The 18,055-nt window shown below is 40.5% G+C and overlaps 1 protein-coding gene across 4 annotated transcripts in view; it reads left to right on the forward strand.

The window, feature by feature from the left end:
- LOC110990692 (uncharacterized) overlaps positions 1-17,763 on the forward strand; it is a 110,956-nt gene extending 93,193 nt beyond the window's left edge. For all 4 annotated transcript variants that reach the window (XM_087148005.1, XM_087148006.1, XM_087148007.1 and 1 more), the window contains 16 exons: positions 88-252; positions 2,404-2,616; positions 3,048-3,206; positions 3,507-3,701; positions 4,031-4,174; positions 5,880-6,065; positions 8,772-8,939; positions 9,166-9,360; positions 12,060-12,203; positions 12,401-12,589; positions 12,774-12,938; positions 13,133-13,321; positions 13,508-13,669; positions 14,007-14,168; positions 14,960-15,055; positions 15,589-17,763. In XM_087148005.1, coding sequence (XP_087004131.1) covers positions 88-252; positions 2,404-2,616; positions 3,048-3,206; positions 3,507-3,701; positions 4,031-4,174; positions 5,880-6,065; positions 8,772-8,939; positions 9,166-9,360; positions 12,060-12,203; positions 12,401-12,589; positions 12,774-12,938; positions 13,133-13,321; positions 13,508-13,669; positions 14,007-14,168; positions 14,960-15,055; positions 15,589-15,923 — 2,867 coding nt within the window. In that variant the 3' untranslated portion in view covers positions 15,924-17,763. The remainder of the gene's footprint in view (positions 1-87; positions 253-2,403; positions 2,617-3,047; positions 3,207-3,506; positions 3,702-4,030; positions 4,175-5,879; positions 6,066-8,771; positions 8,940-9,165; positions 9,361-12,059; positions 12,204-12,400; positions 12,590-12,773; positions 12,939-13,132; positions 13,322-13,507; positions 13,670-14,006; positions 14,169-14,959; positions 15,056-15,588) is intronic.
- The last annotated feature ends 292 nt before the right edge of the window (positions 17,764-18,055 follow it).

Genomic DNA, 18,055 nt, shown 5'->3' on the forward strand with positions numbered 1-18,055 from the left:
ATAAACACCAGTAATCAGATTGTGACTTCAAGGTTTTGCACAGGAAGTATATCATTAATTTTGGTTTCCATATTTTTTCCAATGAAGAGCTTCCAACAACAACCGAAGTAACAACAATTCGAGTAACGTCAACAGAGGTTCCTACAACAACCACGCCTCGGCCAACAACCACTGAGGTGTTTACAACGACGGTCATGACTACTGCGCCTGAAACAACTGCAACAGAGAGCACCACAGTACAAACTACAACAGGTATAAGTGGCTTCTAATATCATTACGTTTTCTGAATCCGAATGGTTTGGTCAGCAAAATGTCCTCCAAAACATATCCACGCTAACTTCTGAGAAGCGCACTGCGTGTGGAATGACTAGACCAAATCATTTTAGCGGTGCTGCTTTAGCTTGGATTTGAATACATCCAGTGAAGAACTATGTACAACGAAAGCGAGTAGATTGTTCCAGTCTTTTATAGTGGAAACAAAAACATGAGTCCTGGAATGCTTTAGACTTATGACGAATTTGTAGAATTTTTTCGTCATTTCCCTTAGTTTTCCTCGTGTTAGGCTGGACGAACTCATCTAGGTTATACGTCAACCAATCCGTATTTCATCTTGTAGAGCATACAAAGTCTCTGGTTTCTCCTTCTTGACTAGAGAGTTTCCCAACCCAGCTTATTTAGGGCACTGGTTATAGAGCCCTCGACCCTACTGTAGTTGTTGCTACAAAATCTGGCAGCCTGCCGTTGGACTCTTTCCAATGATTGTATATTGGTTTTAGTATAGGGATCCCACGCAGCCGTTGCATACTCAAGCAGAGGTCTCACTAGTGTCGAATATACAGTTGCCTTCACTTTCATGTCGCAGCTCCAAAGGTTTCTTCTTATGACATTTTGAACCCTTTGGGCTTTGGAGACGACTTCTTGGGTGTGTACATTCCAACTTAGAGTGTTAGAGATATGTACTTCGAGATATGGGTGGGATGCCACACAATCCAGCTTGCGGCCACAAAAGATGTAAGAGTGTTGAGGTGGGTTCCTCTTCCCACTTATTGGGATTAAAGTCCATCATCCAGATGTCTTGCCAGCCTGCTAGTGATTGCAGATCATGCTGAAGCGCACTTGTAGGCCCCTACCTCGGTCTGCTGACACTGGTGTGTAGAGGATGCAGCCATCTGCAAATAGTCTGGTCTTGGAGGTGATGTTGTTTGGCATATCATTGATGTACAATAAGAACCAAAGAGGTCCCGTCATAGTCCCCTGTGGCACTCCAGACGTTGCCAATGCAGGGGGTGAGAAATGCCCATTGACAACGACACATTGGGTGCGAGCCTTTGGGAAATTTTCCACACAAGTGGTAATTTCTCCCCCTAGACCATAATAATATAGCTTCGCTAATAGACGACGGTGGGGAACCTTATCGAATGCTTCAGTGAAATCGAGCAATGCAACGTCGACCGGGTTGTTGTTGTTGAATTCCTTACTAATATCATGGATTGTCAAGATGAATTGAGTATCAGTTGACCTTTGTCATCAATATCACAGTACTTTATTTAACATGCAGCCTTAAAAATCATAAACTCGTTCTGTCTACAAATAGGGTAATAAGTATGTGTTTGGCTGGTCTTGAACGTGCGTTTAGGACCGGCTCAGGAGAATGGACGCGACTAATGCCCGAGTCGCAGGTGAGGGCATATCAGCGTTCGTCCTCCTGAGCAAGGTCTTGAACGTTAAAGACCGGCCAAGCACATATTTATTACCATTCATAAATACCCTTATATTCAAAGAGTCAAAAGAAGTCAACATATGATGGATTTCCACCGATTTTGTGCTAAAAGTTTACTTTCATTTTCCCGAACACCCCCGTTCATTTTATGGTATATTCCTCTTGAAGGTTATCCAATAGAATAATCTGATTAGACGCCATAACTGCAGTGGGACCGCACTCACACGCACATTCTTCAGCTTGACGCGCTTGTGTATAGGCCTATGGCAAATCACGACACCCTGTTGATCGAAGCTGCATGCAACCCGCGCATACCACCTGTCCACGAGCGTTGTGCCACCGCAGTAATGGCTTCTAATTCACGTGCTCAAATTACATTAGATAAACTGGGTGCGTGCGTGGCGCCTCGCGTGCTCATAGACTCCTGACCAATCAGACCAAACTATCTCGTATGCATGTGCCAGGGCGTGAGTTATCACTTCATAGCGGGCATTATCAAATGTTAATACAAAGTTGCGTGACGCGTTTCAGCCAATAGGAATGGAAAAACTGTCCCAGGTATATGAATTACATTTAAAGACACCATTCAAGTTAAGATAAACTAAGAGTGGCGTTATAGATACATGCAGATGGACTATACTAGTGTTTTAGTGTCGTTTGTTACGGGTTCATGTGTCACTTAGAAGCCACAACAGAGGCTCCCTCAACAGCTGGCACTACACCTGAAACCACCACAACCGCGTTTACCGAAATTACAACGACTACCACACCGTCCACGACTGGCCTGTCAACAACAGAACACGTAACCACAGCCACTGTGCGCACCACCACTCCAACAATAACAGCCACCGAGGAGAAGACCACCCTGCACATTACAACCCAGACAACTCCAACAGGTGATTGTTCTTACTTAATTAAACTGATGGGGATTCACCAGTTATTGAAGAAATTTGAATGTTTGCGCATTCATATACACCAACTTGATTTCTCCGGAAACTCTCCGGAAGCACTGCGCACGTAGTCCTTAAAATTGCACTGAAGGAAAGGGTACACATCAAACTTCATACTTTCACTGTTCAAAACGCAAGTGTTTCACTTGTTTTGAAAGCATTTGGCGCGCAGTGCGAAATGCATTTCAGTTGCAATGGGCAAACTAATCTGTCTCTTTCTTATATTTCTTAAATGGAAGGGGGAGTGACATCTGCTGATCCAAATACTTCCAAATACTCGGGTTAAATAATGCACACTTGTTCTCATTTTTTTTTGGAAATTACTATTGCTTCATTCTTTTATGCAATTTTCCCCTTGTCTGTCTACTTTCAAAAAGAAAAAGCTACCACTGAGGTATCAACAACACGTTTAACAACAACACAGACAGAGTCAACCACTGAGCAACCAACGACGACAGAAGAAGTAACCTCTACAATTGAAACGACTACTAGTCTGGGCACGACGACAGAAAAAACAACAGTTCAAAGCACAACAGGTGAGTCATTAAATACTTTTATTGCAAGTCACTAATTACAAGGCAACAGGCCACTGAAGGTAAAGACTGCAAGAGTCAAGAGAAACGGGAAAGAGAAACAAAGACAACAAATCAGATTTGAAAGCAAATGCTCCCCTTGCGCTTAATCCTTGATTAGATAGGACAAAAGTGCATATTATTTCGAAGCTGAAACAGCGCATTCACGAAGCTTAAAAGTAACTTCGGAAGACGAAACATCACTAAGGAAAAGGGAGTAGCATACGACCCACTTTAAGTCACTATTGCTTTTCCGATTTCCAGCTGTTTCAACAACCACCAATACACCAACCACCACGGTGGTTACAACAAGAACAACAGAAACAGTGCCGACAACTCCAACCACGCCTTCCACAACTGAAAGTGTTACCAGTAGTGTTGTGTACACAACAACATCTGAGGGTACAACAACTGAAGAGACTACCACCGCCCTCATATCCACAGAGGCAACCACAACTGGTAAGTGTATATAAGAGACATTTTGCAAGAACAAATGCCCAGTAGCGCCAGAACAAAAGAACTTCAACCCGTTATCGCGGACTCACAGTTACAGTCAGTGAACCAGCTAGGGATTTTGCGCTGGTACAGATTTTCAATCCGTAATAAACGAATTGTATTTTTGTAGCACTAACGGACTTTCGCACATTTACACAAATAGTTATGACCTTGTCACCACGTTAATGAATTTATGCACAAGGTTGACCAGACGGAAGCATGAAATGTTAACGTACCTGGTATTTCCATTAAAATTAATTTGCGAATGACAAATATGAACTTAACTTTCTCAGAAACACCAACAACCACTGAGGTTACTTCTACGCGTTTAACTACTACGACTGAGCCATCGACCACTGAAGAGAGCTCGACCATTGTTGTGACTTCCACACCAGAGTCAACAATGACAAGGAAGACCTCAACAGAGAAAACAACAGGTAGCCGAGAAATAAAGACAAACTTGTCCTTTGGATGCTATGCACTTTCCACGTTAAATTAATGATACTGCCATTTTCGAATTCTGCTGATTCTGCTTTCATATTATCGTCGTAATGTGTGTGTCTATTCTGAGGGTTGGAACCAGACCGAATGAAATTTCTAACTTTACTTTCCAGTAAAGCTCTCGGTATAACCGTCGTATAGCTACGAATAAAAGCAGTAACGAAATCAGATTTAAATCAAAGATTTTATTCCCCTTTTTCACAAAAATGGAGCCACGAATTAAAAAATATATTTAAACCAGTACGTGAATCCATTGAGCCCAGGAATTCGATTCAGCAGTTTCTAACCCCAGATCCATTCTTTCTTTCCACTGTGCTACCGAAATAGGCTTGGCTTTTACTTTAAGTCTTTGTATCATTATGCTTAGAAGGTACGTCCGCAAACAGTACTTCAATAACAACAGGATTGTAGTGTCGTGTTTAAAACTTAACAAAGGCTATTACTATTGGGCAGTCCCTGGCACTCTACCCACCATTACAAACCTGTGCCGTCGATCATACACATGTCCACTTTTAGTAATCGAAAATACAACATACCAGACAGTATTGATTGCCCTTTTCCCACAAGACAGTCCGCAATAGAGGGATTTCACATTAGCTCCGTCTGCGCATATCTGCATCGAAATTGTTGTTGTTTCGTTTTAATGGCGCTTTCAGCAACTCGGGCTATTTGCGCCAATAACTGTAACTTTATTCATACACTTTATTAATCAGTATCACATTACGGAGTTAGGAAGAAGGTCCAGTTTTAGAGGCAGGAGGAAACCGGAGTACCCGGAGAAAACCCGCGAGAGCGAGTATTGACTGGACACCAAATGCACTTAAAGCCTGGGCCAAGCCGGGACTCGAACCCGGGCCTTATTGGTGCAAAACGAGGAAGAACCGCTACGCTAACCCGCTCCCCCGTATCAAAATGGAGGCTCTCTGTGTTGAACCTCATCGCGCGCCCTCGGAGTCGACACAGTACGTACAGTATCCCGTGCGTAATTGTGACACCACTTCAGTTTAAACCACGCCCATTGCACAAGATAAACGACAATCGCCGGCACATTAGTTCGCGGTAAATTGTCGTTATTTTTTCTTTTGATTTTACGTGTTGAGTCATCCACAAAAATCGGCAGCCTGAAAAGTCTGAATTTAACATACCTTTATGTATTTGTGTCTTGACTCCTTACTTTCAATCGTCTGATCGTATTATGTATTAAAACTGACACATACAGCCTCGTTTTCAAACATGGAAGTGCGCAGATCGACGCTAAAAGCGTTGTATTAGGATCCCTCTATAGTGGATACCATTGGCGTGTCGAGCGAGGGGGGGATTTTCTCCACAGTGTAATTCGTCCACCAAAAAATTACAAAAATTACAAGTCATTACTTGGTTGGTGCAAACGTAGTAATGGCTCGTGGACAGTAGTATGCGCACTTCACATCCTTCTTCGACCAATAGGGTGTCAAGATCTGCCAAAAGCACACGCGCGTCAGTTTTAGGAATTGGCGTGTAAGTGCGGTGCCACCGCAGTTATGGCATCTCATATCGCTGCAGTTAATCCACTGGAAATACGGCGTAAATTCTCGAAATAAAATAAAACTACTCCAAATGTTATTTTCATTCATAATTGGATCCACTTTTGTCCGTGGCTAGAGGTTACTGAAGCCGAAACAACAGTAATCACAACAGTCTCAACTACGACCACTACTTCATCAACAACTACAACCCCGTTGACAACTGAAAAATTAACCACAACTACTTTGCAAACAAGCACACCTCAAACGACAGCTATCACAGAGACAACGACATCACGGAGCACTACTCAGCCATCTTCAACAGGTGAGCACTCATTTCACTCACGTGAAAAATGCCTTAACGCATCTATATTTTGTGACGTGGAATGAGAAAGATCAAAACTTTCTTTTGGGTATTAATGAAAAATTTTGCTCTAAAGATATTACAATGGACCTAATGGTTCGGTTAAGTCCAATATACTCGTTTAACATTACAAGGAAACTTAATTCTCATTTGACCAGTGACGATCTATAAAAGGACCATAGAATGATAGTCTATAAAATAAACTAATATGAAATGGAAAATGTAATGTACTAATGTAATGAAAATATTTCACACAAATCCTTAAAATTTCACCTTTGTGTTTCAGTTAACTTATTTCCAAGTTTTGTTTTGCCTTTTGTCTGTTTTGAGGTGTTTTTATAGAGAAAAACTCTGACGTAACCCGAGGCACCGATCCTCAATTGCATTTATTGCATTGCATTTATTTTTCCACAGAAATTGCCAGGTCATTAATACTTTGCTATCAAAGTTTTCGATTTCTTTTTGGCAATTTATTGTTGTATCAGTATGTAGCAGTAAACCAGCGAGTAACCTTTTTCAGAAGTGTTTCCAAAGAGCAACTGAAGAGTGTCTTCCTAGTTTTACATCACACTGTAATGGAAAAGCTTGGTAAACTTTGAATGTTTCAAAGGGTGCTATTTATAGTTCACTTAACTCCAGAAAAATTTCAAACAGTTTTCCTGCATTGACGAAGACTTTAAACAGGCACATAAAGTAATTCCAAGATAAATTCCTTGCAAAGTTGAACTTAATCTAGATGTTGCAACCCCACGGTAACCTGGTATTGGTTACCACGAAGTGCACATTAAAAAAAGAAGACTCCAGAGCACTGTAAAACAAGAGGAAATCAGACGGACACTGTAAGCTATGGTGTGGAGCCAATGTTACTGCTCTGAAGCATGGAGTCAGAATGATTATACAAATACAAAACATAGTTACAAAATAATCTAAAGAAATTTACCATTAATCTAGAAGGGTATCTCATTTCTCAAGGAAAGTAATTAGAACTAACACTGCAATGAAAAATAACCATCATCGTCTAACGAATTATTCGCAAAAATGCTGGAAGTTCACACAGTAACAGCAATGGTGAAACAATAATAAAAGACCCTAAATCCTAAATTCGATCCCAGTATCGATAAAAATACCAACTCCTTGGGCCACAATGCATGTACAGTACATGTAAATAGTCACTATAATCAAGTATCGATTCTGTGGCCTAAGTCAACACAGGGTCTAGTCCAGCGATGAGTCAACCAGTAAACAGTTAATCATGCATGAGTGATTTTGCCCATGCTCTCATCATACCGCATGCCAATGCAGGCCATGCCTGCCTACAGGGCTCTAGAACAAAGAAATGCCACCTGCTGAGATAGGTGGTCTTAACTATTGCTAAAAAGTGCTCTAGTCCACATGCTAGTGAATTTTACATAGACACAAAACTGAAGTAAAATCGGACTGATCCTTCACAGTCTTAATAGAAATAAATGTATATCACTCAGCTGCATTCTACACAATACTGAATACATGAAGTTAATATCAATAATAGAGAAATGAAAGTACTGAGCACTATAAATAACTCTGCTATTAAATTCGTGCTAGACCACCAGACCAGCCTGGTCACTACATGTTCAACATCACTAGAATATTGGTTCTCATCAAGGCATGGGTAATTTTGACCAGGCCTTGCACACACACACATGGTCGAGGCGATGTCTAAACAATGGTTTCTTCAGAGCTATTAACACTGCAAAACAACTCCAAATCAAGGCTGTGTGCTTCTCAAGTATTACAAATGATATAAATCATTCCTAGAATCATTACTCAACGGTAGCTGTAAATCATGAGCATTCAGAATCAGTACAGCATCATAAGTCAAGTCTACGCAAGGAATACTTAAGAAATACTTAAGAAATACTTAAGAAATACTTCAAGGGCTAGGGGCAAAGAAGAATACTAGTAGCAAGGAAAAACACAGGAAAAGCCAGGGGAACAAATGAAGTTCAGCCCCTACAAACCAAAATCTGGCTCAATCTTGGCAAAGCAACATATCCACATGTATTTAAACACTTTGGGTCAAGAGGACCGAATTCCCCTTTGTCCTCCGGCATGTTCTGCCTGTTTGCTTTGTTAGAAACAAAGTGCCCAAAGTTATCAAAATAAGCATAAAAACTAATGCTAAATCCTTCAATGCGGGTACAGTATCTTCAGTGCATAATACAAATTTTAGAGGTTCCTTATTCCCATCATTCATAAAAATATTAATGATCATAACATACCTGTAAAACAAGAGGAAATCAGACGGACACTGTAAGCTATGGTGTGGAGCCAATGTTACTGCTCTGAAGCATGGAGTCAGAATGACTCAAGAGAACAAAGGCACCCACACATGGCAGCAGTGCCCTACAGGAAGTGTTATGTAACTGGTTGGAACCACTGCTGCTGTGTACTAAATAGCATTAGACTGCTAAACAGTGTTCAAAAAAATAGGGGGGTGCATAAAACCACTATCAACTGTACTGGTCAGTGCAAATGTCAATGCAGGGGGCTACATAGAAATAGCACTGATTGAAACATAGATCGTCCAAGTTTTAACCTTGGATCAGTGCTCGTTGGAACGAATGAGCGAGCGCCTTAACTTCGTGTTGTGTGCCTTACGTAACCTTTCATTATTTTCATTTCTCAAAGAAACAACCCCAGTTACGACCGAGAAGACAGCTACACGTTTAACCACAACTGAGAAACCGACAACTTTCAAGCCAACGGAGACAACCACAGAGGAGGTCACCACAACAGTAGTAACTATCACACCCGAATCATCTACCGCAGAAACAACATCAGAGTTTACTACAACAGGTGGGCTCACTTACTATGCATAAAATTATGAACAGTGAAAGCGTAGTGATAGTTTGCCCCATTATGCTTTTACTGAAAACAAAAGAGCCCTTTCATATCCCAAAAGAAGACGCATTTTCTCAGAATGATTCTACCACCGTTGCATTAGTGTTCAAAGTACATGTATTTTGAAACAAGCAAAGCCAAACCTGTGGAAAGTAAGCAGCTATATCTTTCTCAATTGAAGCTGTTCCGACTGCCACCGGAGTGCCAACAACCACATTAGTTACAACGAAGACAACAGAAACATTTCCAACGACCCCAACCACACTCTTGCCAAGTGTAAGCATCACTAGGACCGTTGCGCATACAAAAACACCTGAGGGCACAACAACCGAGGAAACAACGACTGTTTTCACGTCTACAAAGTCTACCACTACGAGTAAGTGTCCTTTCAGTCTGTGGAAACTTGTAAGAACCTATGAAAATTGCATGAGCAATTTGTATGAATTGTTAAAATAACTGTCGCAAATTAAAAGGGGGTTCACGGGCTCATTACCTTCCAGAAACCGTGCCCTTTATGCGACCCTGCACCCCCTCCAGAGAAAACCAGAGCTACCGGTACTGAATTAATATGACAAAACCTTAGGGCTTTCTTCTGGAAAATGAGCCCGTACACAGGTATCCCACACAAAGTAGGCCTATGCCGTTTATGTAATACTTACTACATTCATCATACCAATAGATCACCCACAGGCTTCTTATTGTACCCTAAAAATACCGAAACAGAATACTGGTTCTGAGTATTACATTGCACTGCATCCGGTGGCACTCCTTAATGCTACTGCTTTTGCCCCGGGCGATAGCACCTGTTTGGGCTCAAACCATGGGTCAGTAGAATTCAGCCTCACTGGGCAAAAGCCCTCGTACCTCCGAGGAAGGTTTTTAAGCCAGAAGCTATGATGAGAATAGTCGGACGGAAAACCAACGACCAAAGGACCTCGCTGCCACCGTCCCAGCGTGTTAGCCATGGCAGATAAGTTCCGGGTGAAAAGGGTGGGGCAAGTACAGTGCGCACCACAATCCATCTAAAAACTCCACGGCACAGGCTTGAAGGACACGGCCGCTAACTACTTCAAGCCCTGTGGCGATAGGATAGGGACAGCCCCAATCCTGCAAGGAAGTGGTTCAGGTGTATGGGTCATCTGACGTTGACCCTGGAGATGACTGCATCATTCGACAGCACCCTGAATAACCATGAAGGACGGGGGCCTGGAATGGTGGACCAAAGCTCGTATCGAAGGTCCCCCGGTTCGCTATCTGCTGTCAACACGCATCTCGAATGCGTTCAAAAACCAACAGGAAAAAGGGCCTCAACTCCCTCACAAGGTGTGCACGGTGTGAAACTTGGAAATTCTGGAATGAAGTTCGCTTCCCAGGTATCAGCAATCCCCCAAAACACGGTGCTGGCTACACTCTTTACTTTTCAGGCAAGCCAAGAGCTTGATGGCCTCCAAATTTGAAAGTCCACCAACAAAACTGGACTCCAAAAAACACATGTGCGTGTTGCGTTTGACCGTCAAAATCGCTCCCCTTGGATATGCAACGCTTGGCGCAAGCGTTGACTAGCATAATTATGGAAATGTGCCTTTAACCTCAACTTCATACCCATTCCAAAAGGAACAGGTACAAGTGGTTTTGCGAGGCACTGATGGCAGTGTACAGCCCCTCCTGCAAGGTTCAAATTCTTTTCACAACTTGGAGATGGCCAGGCGCTCTTTACAGACAAAGACTCCATCATGAACCAGTAAACAGAGCACTTCCGTGCCCTTCAGTGCCAACCTTATGGTCCAAGACTCAGCAATTTTCGCATGTCCTGCGACGAAAAACATCCCGCTTTGCAGAGGCTGCAAAACTCTTTGCTCTTGGAATCAGCTTGCAGACGACACAAGTTCTCCATCAACCCACACCCCTTTCATCCTCCTAATTCACCATTGGCGAAAAAGAGCTGAAGTCGGTCCATGAACTCAGTCAAGTGTGAACATATATTATGCGACTTCCAAAATATGACGACGGACACCACGAAACGTTGAATGGAGACACTGCAATACACAGTTGTGATTTCCAGCATTTTTTCAAATAGGAATATGTATATGATTTATGCTCCAAAATTGGAAACGACGCTTAGTATTTGTTAGAAACGGAAGGTCCATACTCCAGGCAAAGACTGTGATCCAATTGCCTCAGTTCCTAGCTAGTTGTAGAAATTTTATGTAGAAGGTCATATCCTTGTTTTCTTTCAATAAAGTTCACGTTTCTTTGCAGGGTACCATTCACAAGAAGCAGTCCTTTTGGTAATTTTTTCAAAGCCTCCTTATCGTTCCTTCGTATTACAATCAACATTTTTGTTGTGCTAGCTGTCTAGGCAGGTGTCATGCAAAAGAAGAGCCTTTTCTCCTTTCACAAAATATTGTAGATATCTGTGTTTCAACAATATTGAATCCCAATTTTCCCCAGTACAAAAAAAATTGCATTGTTTTCAACCACGTGTTCCCTTAAATTAACACGACCACAATTTAAAGCCTCTCCATGCCCGTGCTCTGCACAGAAATGGAAATGATTTAAGAGAAACAAACACCCTTAGCTCAAAAAGTGCTCTGTTCACGATTCTGTTGATTATTGATAAAGAAAATATAAAATATAGAAAAGAGACATATAGAATACAAACAACGCTTCGAGTTTATGCACATTCTTAACACATTTTGTACCCACTTATCTTTGACATGTTTAATTGCGACAGGGTTATACGTTTAGGAATGTGTTGAAATGCTAGGTGGATTTTAGAAAGCTAAACATGTACCACGGAAACTCTTCTGGCGTTTAAACACATTCCTAAACACATCTTAATAAACGTGTAATGGGTTGAACGTGTGAAAAAAGTGGGTCCAAAAAACGTTATTTTTGAAAGTTTACATAATGAATACTCATACAAAGTATTCTTGTTGTAATAAGGGAATAAATTTAACTAGTCCTTCAGTACTGTGGTCTTTTTAAGGATACCAGATTCTTCAACATTTCCAGCTTCAACATTCCAGCAGCAAAAGACACAATTATGCTTTACTATCTCTGCTCACTTCAAAGCAACCCCAGTTACCACCGAAAGGTCGTCTACACGTCTCACAACAACTGCAAAGCTTTCAAGCGCAGAGAAAACAACCGCAACGGTTCTGACCACAACACCCGAGTCAACAACTGAAGAATTAAAAACAGTGCTCTCTACAACCGGTCTGTTTCTCTTTTCTTTCTTTTTTATGGCGCCTGTTGAGCAGCTCCACTGAAACATTTTATAAACTATAGGCGGTGTACGTTTATATTCCAGGAAGGATCCCTCCGAAACACTGCTTAAATTTAAGCATTCGATTCAGAAAACATCCACTCTTGGTTCTAAAGGTATTTAAATTTCTATTTTTTTCTCAAACCAGAGCTTTCTACTACGGAAGCCGAAACAACGGTTGTGACTACTGTCACGACTACGACAACACCAACAACGACAACAAGCCCACCAACGACTACAGAGGTAACTACCAGAACGGTGCAAACGACGACCCCAGAAACGACAACCATTCGGGAGACAACAACAGCACGAAGCACCACAAAGCCAACACCAACAGGTGGAACCTCGTAACGATACATAAAATTTGTGTGACAAAAGATGATGGTGCCTGCTTATTAGAATTCCTGGTTGTTATTTCCATTCAAAACTGGAAGGATACAATGAAAACCTTTAGAAAAAGAAAATGAGTACATGCTTGGATCACCATCTTGTTGGTTTTGATTACAAATTTCTCAAACCAGCAACCCCTGTTACAACTGAGAAGTCAACTACCCGTGTGGCAACAACGACGAAACCTACAACATCCAAGCCAACCGAGACGACCACAGAGGAAGTTACCACAAAAACAGTTACTTCCACTCCCGAGTTAACTACTGAAGAAACCACAGCAGAGCTGTCTACAACTGGTTCGTTATTATGATTCTCTTAAACAGCCAGCTTTTCGATCTACAAAAGGCTATTTATAGACTTTTGGCGGTGTACGTTTCTATTTCAGAAAGGATTCCTCTGAAACATCTCATTAAATTCAAGCATTCCATTCAGAAAACAACCACCCCTGGTTCTGAAGGTTTTTTACTTTTCTGTTTCTTTATCAAAACAGAGCTTTCTACTACAGAAGCCGAAACAACGGTTGTGACTGCTGTCACGACTACGAGAACACCAACCACTACAACAAGTCCGCCAACGACTACAGAGGTAACAACCAGGACCGTGGAAACTACGACCCCAGAAACGACAACCAGTCAGAAAACGATGACTTCACGGAGCACCACAAAGCCAACACCAACAGGTGCAACCAGAGCAACCACCATTTTCAAATTTTTCCTTTGGAACGTTTTTAAATTTCCCAGACAAATATTCTTTGTTTACTGAATAATCACTTAGCTATTCAGAAGAGAAAACTACGATTTTAAGTAGGCCTAAGCCTTATTTGTATGCAGAGCTTAATTAAACGTTCATTTCTCAAAATGCAAAGCTCAAGTTTCCACTGAGGAAACAACTACTCGTGTAATAACAACGGAGAAACTTACAACCTCCAAGCCAACGATGACAACCGAAGAGGAGGTTACCACAGTATTGGTGACTACCACTCCCGAGTCAACAACCGAAGAAACAACAACAGTGCTGACAACAACTGGTACGCGGCATCTTTCCAATGAGTAAAAAGTACACAATGAAATACTTTCATGCTTGATATTTTAGAAAAACCTCAAAAGAAAAACAAATTACTTTAGTGCCATCTTCAAGACAAAGTCAGATTTTCAGTTGGAAGAAATTGCTCTTTAATTTTGATATATCTTTTGCTGTATATAAATGCAAAATGACACTAAAGTTGCCGAGCATCGAACTACATCGTCGAAGCTAAACAGATTCCAACGGGTTATGTATAGTTATCAAGGCACGTAAATCTAATCAATCGCCGTCAGCTTGTTGTCTTCAGTGCTTACGACGAATCGTTTCTTCATTAATAACAGAATCCTCGACTACCCAGACAACAACGACTGTCGTTACAACAGTTACAACTACAACTACACCGTCAATAACATCGGAGGCAACTGCCACCCAGCAAACAACAAAAGAATCTTCAACCATTCAGGAGACAACGTCAAGTACAACCACTCCGCTGTCGACAACCGGTGAAAATCAAGCCTTTTATTTTAAGGGCACTTTCCGATTATATTCTGATATGTTTGAATCAAACTCTGTTTTCCTTTTCCAAGAACCGTTGCAAAAGAACTTCACATTTGACTTGCATGAAAATTGACGCCCGTGGTCTAGAATAATTCCAATTTCCTATTGCAGTATTGTCTGCAATATTCACGCTTTTCGTGACGTCCTGGTCCTAAAAGTCCGAGGTTTTCGCTCCCAACTTCAGTCCAGATGAAGTCAGACCCACCTCTGACGAAAGCTTGACAACTTTCATACTCCAACGGCGTACTCGTTGAAATTCACCCTCATGTTATGGATTCTCTTCGTGAAAGCCTAAGTATTTCCTTATCAATGGTGGTTCCTATTGACGTAAAAATTGAAGCAATGAATATGAAAAACAAATTAGGTATAGTTGCATTGTTCCATTTCCTACAAATGCTCCAGCTTTATCTGGAAAGAGTGGCATTTCAATTTTCCACACCTTACATGATATTTACATTTTACGAAGTAATGTAATGTAGTTCCAGTTTACACTGTGAAACATAAGCAATCGAAGGTTCAAGTTTAAATTTTGAAATTAAGATTTCATCTTTTTTTTCCTGTCTATTTTGTCAGCTTGGTTTGTTATTTTTCCTAGAATGGTTCCAAAAATTGATGAATAAAGCTCATTGTAAAAAATTAAAGAAGCAAACAAAAGTTTATAGAATAATTGGAAACTGTATTATTACACCTTCAAATTGCACTTCTGATGACTGTTTGCTTTCCATCGCTCAATCAGTTACATCAACAACAAAGATGACCTCTCCTGAGCAAACACCGACCCCAACTACGGAGGAAACCACAACCACAGTTACAGCTAACGCGACATCTGAAGGTAAAACGAAGGGCCGTCCCTTATCTCACATCAGCTAGTACTACGCTTGCTAAAAAGATAGACACACAGTACACACTTCAACTCGTGATCCCTACTGCAGTCACGTCGGCATCAGAAAACTATTAAGGGATGTTGATTTTGGGGGTATATATTAAAGTTCCCCAACTGCCTTGGAATAATAGGCCATGTGTACTGATGACGTCGCACTTTGTAACTTTATATATTCAATTCCGTATGGATCCCGTAGGGGCGCATGGTCCACTGAGCTTCATCTAAAATTCTTTATCACAGACACGATGTTATAACGGTACTTCTTAGTACACTTCTCAACTTGTCCTCAAAGAATTTTAGCTCACTATATCGTGAGACAGGCCAATTACAATTTTAATTAAACAATGTAACTGGTTATAGGTATATTTAACAGTAGTCATGGTAGTTGGAAGAATGCTGAGTCGTTTACAAAAAGTCTCACTCATGGTGCATAATCTAGACTTTTGAAAGCGACAAATCAAATAATGACTTTCCAACTGCAGGACCTTCAGAGTGTGTCTTCCACTCGCACTCTAGCATCGTGATGATTGACGATTGCTCGTCAGAGGGCGAGGTTTTGCACACCTCCTGTAGAGGCAGTTGCGGCAATTCGGGCACGCGTGTTGCTATGCTGCCAAGTTCTCACCTAGAATATGACTGCGACTGCTGCAAGCCGTCCAAGGTTCACCAGAAACACGTCCAGATGGAGTGCACTAACGGAACACGGTTTATTTACCCCTTTTACGAGATCATGGCTTGTCTGTGCAACTCGTGTAGCTATAATCCCCTCAACTTACGCAAATTCAGCACAACCCCCAGACCTCTTTGGCAAATATAATAGTTCAGGTTTATTCAGCTTCTTTACTAACGATAAGTAATACAGGGACGCTGTGAAACCAGTGACACAACGGGCAAACATTTTCAACCGCATGTGGTTGATCAACACATAAACTCCAAATGAAATTAAAATGTCTGCTTATACAACCATCCCTGCCGAAACGAGGTGGCAATATTGTTTTCGTTGATACACATCAAGGATGTTTGACTCCATTTCTTAAGATAATGTCATCCCCCAAACCGTTCACGATTATCAGGCGTTTAGTAAAAGAAGCTTTAGTGTAGAAAATGGTTTATTTTCTTTTAACCATAAATTGTGGCTCCTAAATACCCAACAGCATTGGAGCAACACTTTCCCTAGAAATGGTTATTAACTATTCTTTATAGGAGAAAGGAGAAAGTCAACTGTTATCGGTGTTGAAATGAATAACCGATTAGTTTAAGCCAAAAATAGCCGAAGGTTGCCATTTGCTTTGCATTCCAACCACACAAAACAATAAAACGTATTTGAATTTTAATAATGAATGAAATGACTGTTCGAATTTGACTATGGCTTAAAAAGAAAAACAAGTTTAATTTAAAAAGATAAATTGTTTGCCTAGCTTTAATTGCATTTACCTCCTTGGGTTAAGGGTTTTGGATGCGGATAGAGACATCTGTCATTTACGATTGCTTTGTCTTTTTACAATTTTTCAAGCGTTTACGAAATTAATTCATTGTCAGCATTTACGAAGAACAGCATCAGTTGCTAATTATTAAATACTATGACATGCACTCAAAGTTATAGATACAAGCAATTACAAATTGGTCGTTTCCATTAAACGTTTAGTCTACGTTGATTTTTGTCTAGTTTTTGCACGAATCTTGAAGTGTTTGAATCAAAACAAAACAAACACTTGACAAAGAAAAAACAGGTAAACCTCGAAAGAACAAAACAACGGAAAAATGTTCAGAGCTTCTTTAAAGGGCAAGATGCTCAAAAAGAATGAGTTATTATGCAGTGTATCTGTGGTTTGGATGTTTTGACTCTTCGACAGACAAACTGTATCTTGATTTTGTTTAAGTGCAGTTTAATACACTGTAACTCAGTTTCTCCGTGACCGCTTTTTGAACAATTTCCTGACAGAGAAATCAAATAATGAACAACTTTGTACAATGTGTAATCCCCTTCCAGTGTAGGAAAAATGTTAACTCCGATGCTAACATACAATAGGGTTTTAAAATGAACTTGCTCACTTCTTGAAAGCACATATAACATCCCATATCCTTAAAACACAACCAAATAAGAGATGAATAAACTGACAAAACTTACATCAGCATCCTTTGGCTGTTTTACAGAAGTCAAGTGTCAGTTTGAGGGAGGGGATTATGTAGGCCTGCTCACCTGAGACATAAAACTTTTAAATTGAAAATGACAATAGTTATTGATTTTTTTATGTCAAGGTGTTTAACAGCATGATTGCTTGAACACAACGTTGAAACCCAAATGAATGTTAAAGCAAACTAACTTGTCAACAGTCATTGGTCAGTGGCTCTTTACTTGCCATTAATTTGCACTTGTTAAATAATACAACTCTGCTTATTTCGCAATTACAAGTCATAAAAATACAATAAATTAACGTCATAAATTCAGACAGGGACCCTATTTTGTTTTTACTGAAGCAAATGACTTTAATGTCGCTTCATCTGCAATAAAACTGGCCGCCTTAGGTGTGTTTGCAGTGGATTTGGGGCTTGATTAAAACCATTATCAGTTAGTTGTTTTGATTGTTTATTTTAAATTTGTCTATTTGCTGCTATTATGCGTAGATTGCTAATAAAAAAGAAATGCTTGCAAGTTATTCTGGCATCATTTGACGTGTCATTTGTGAAAGCTTTAATTTTAAAACAATAACAAATTTTAGTGGGCCTCGCGCTAAACTGAATCATTATGTTCTGAAATTGGCCGGCAAATCTGTAGTACTATTAGTAACATAATGGACACCGTAATATGCAAATCGATCGATCTGGTTTGCAAAAGGGTAATTTTTTAAACTCTGACATGCTACAAAGTTAGTTAATTCAATGCACATCTGCCAGAGAGTTTCGCAATTGTTACATATAATTCTTATATATATTCTTCCATCTGTGTCA

This window comes from Acanthaster planci, linkage group LG17 (genome assembly GCF_054643075.1).
Source record: "Acanthaster planci isolate LZ-2023a linkage group LG17, COTS_SCS, whole genome shotgun sequence".
Lineage (NCBI taxonomy): Eukaryota > Metazoa > Echinodermata > Asteroidea > Valvatida > Acanthasteridae > Acanthaster > Acanthaster planci.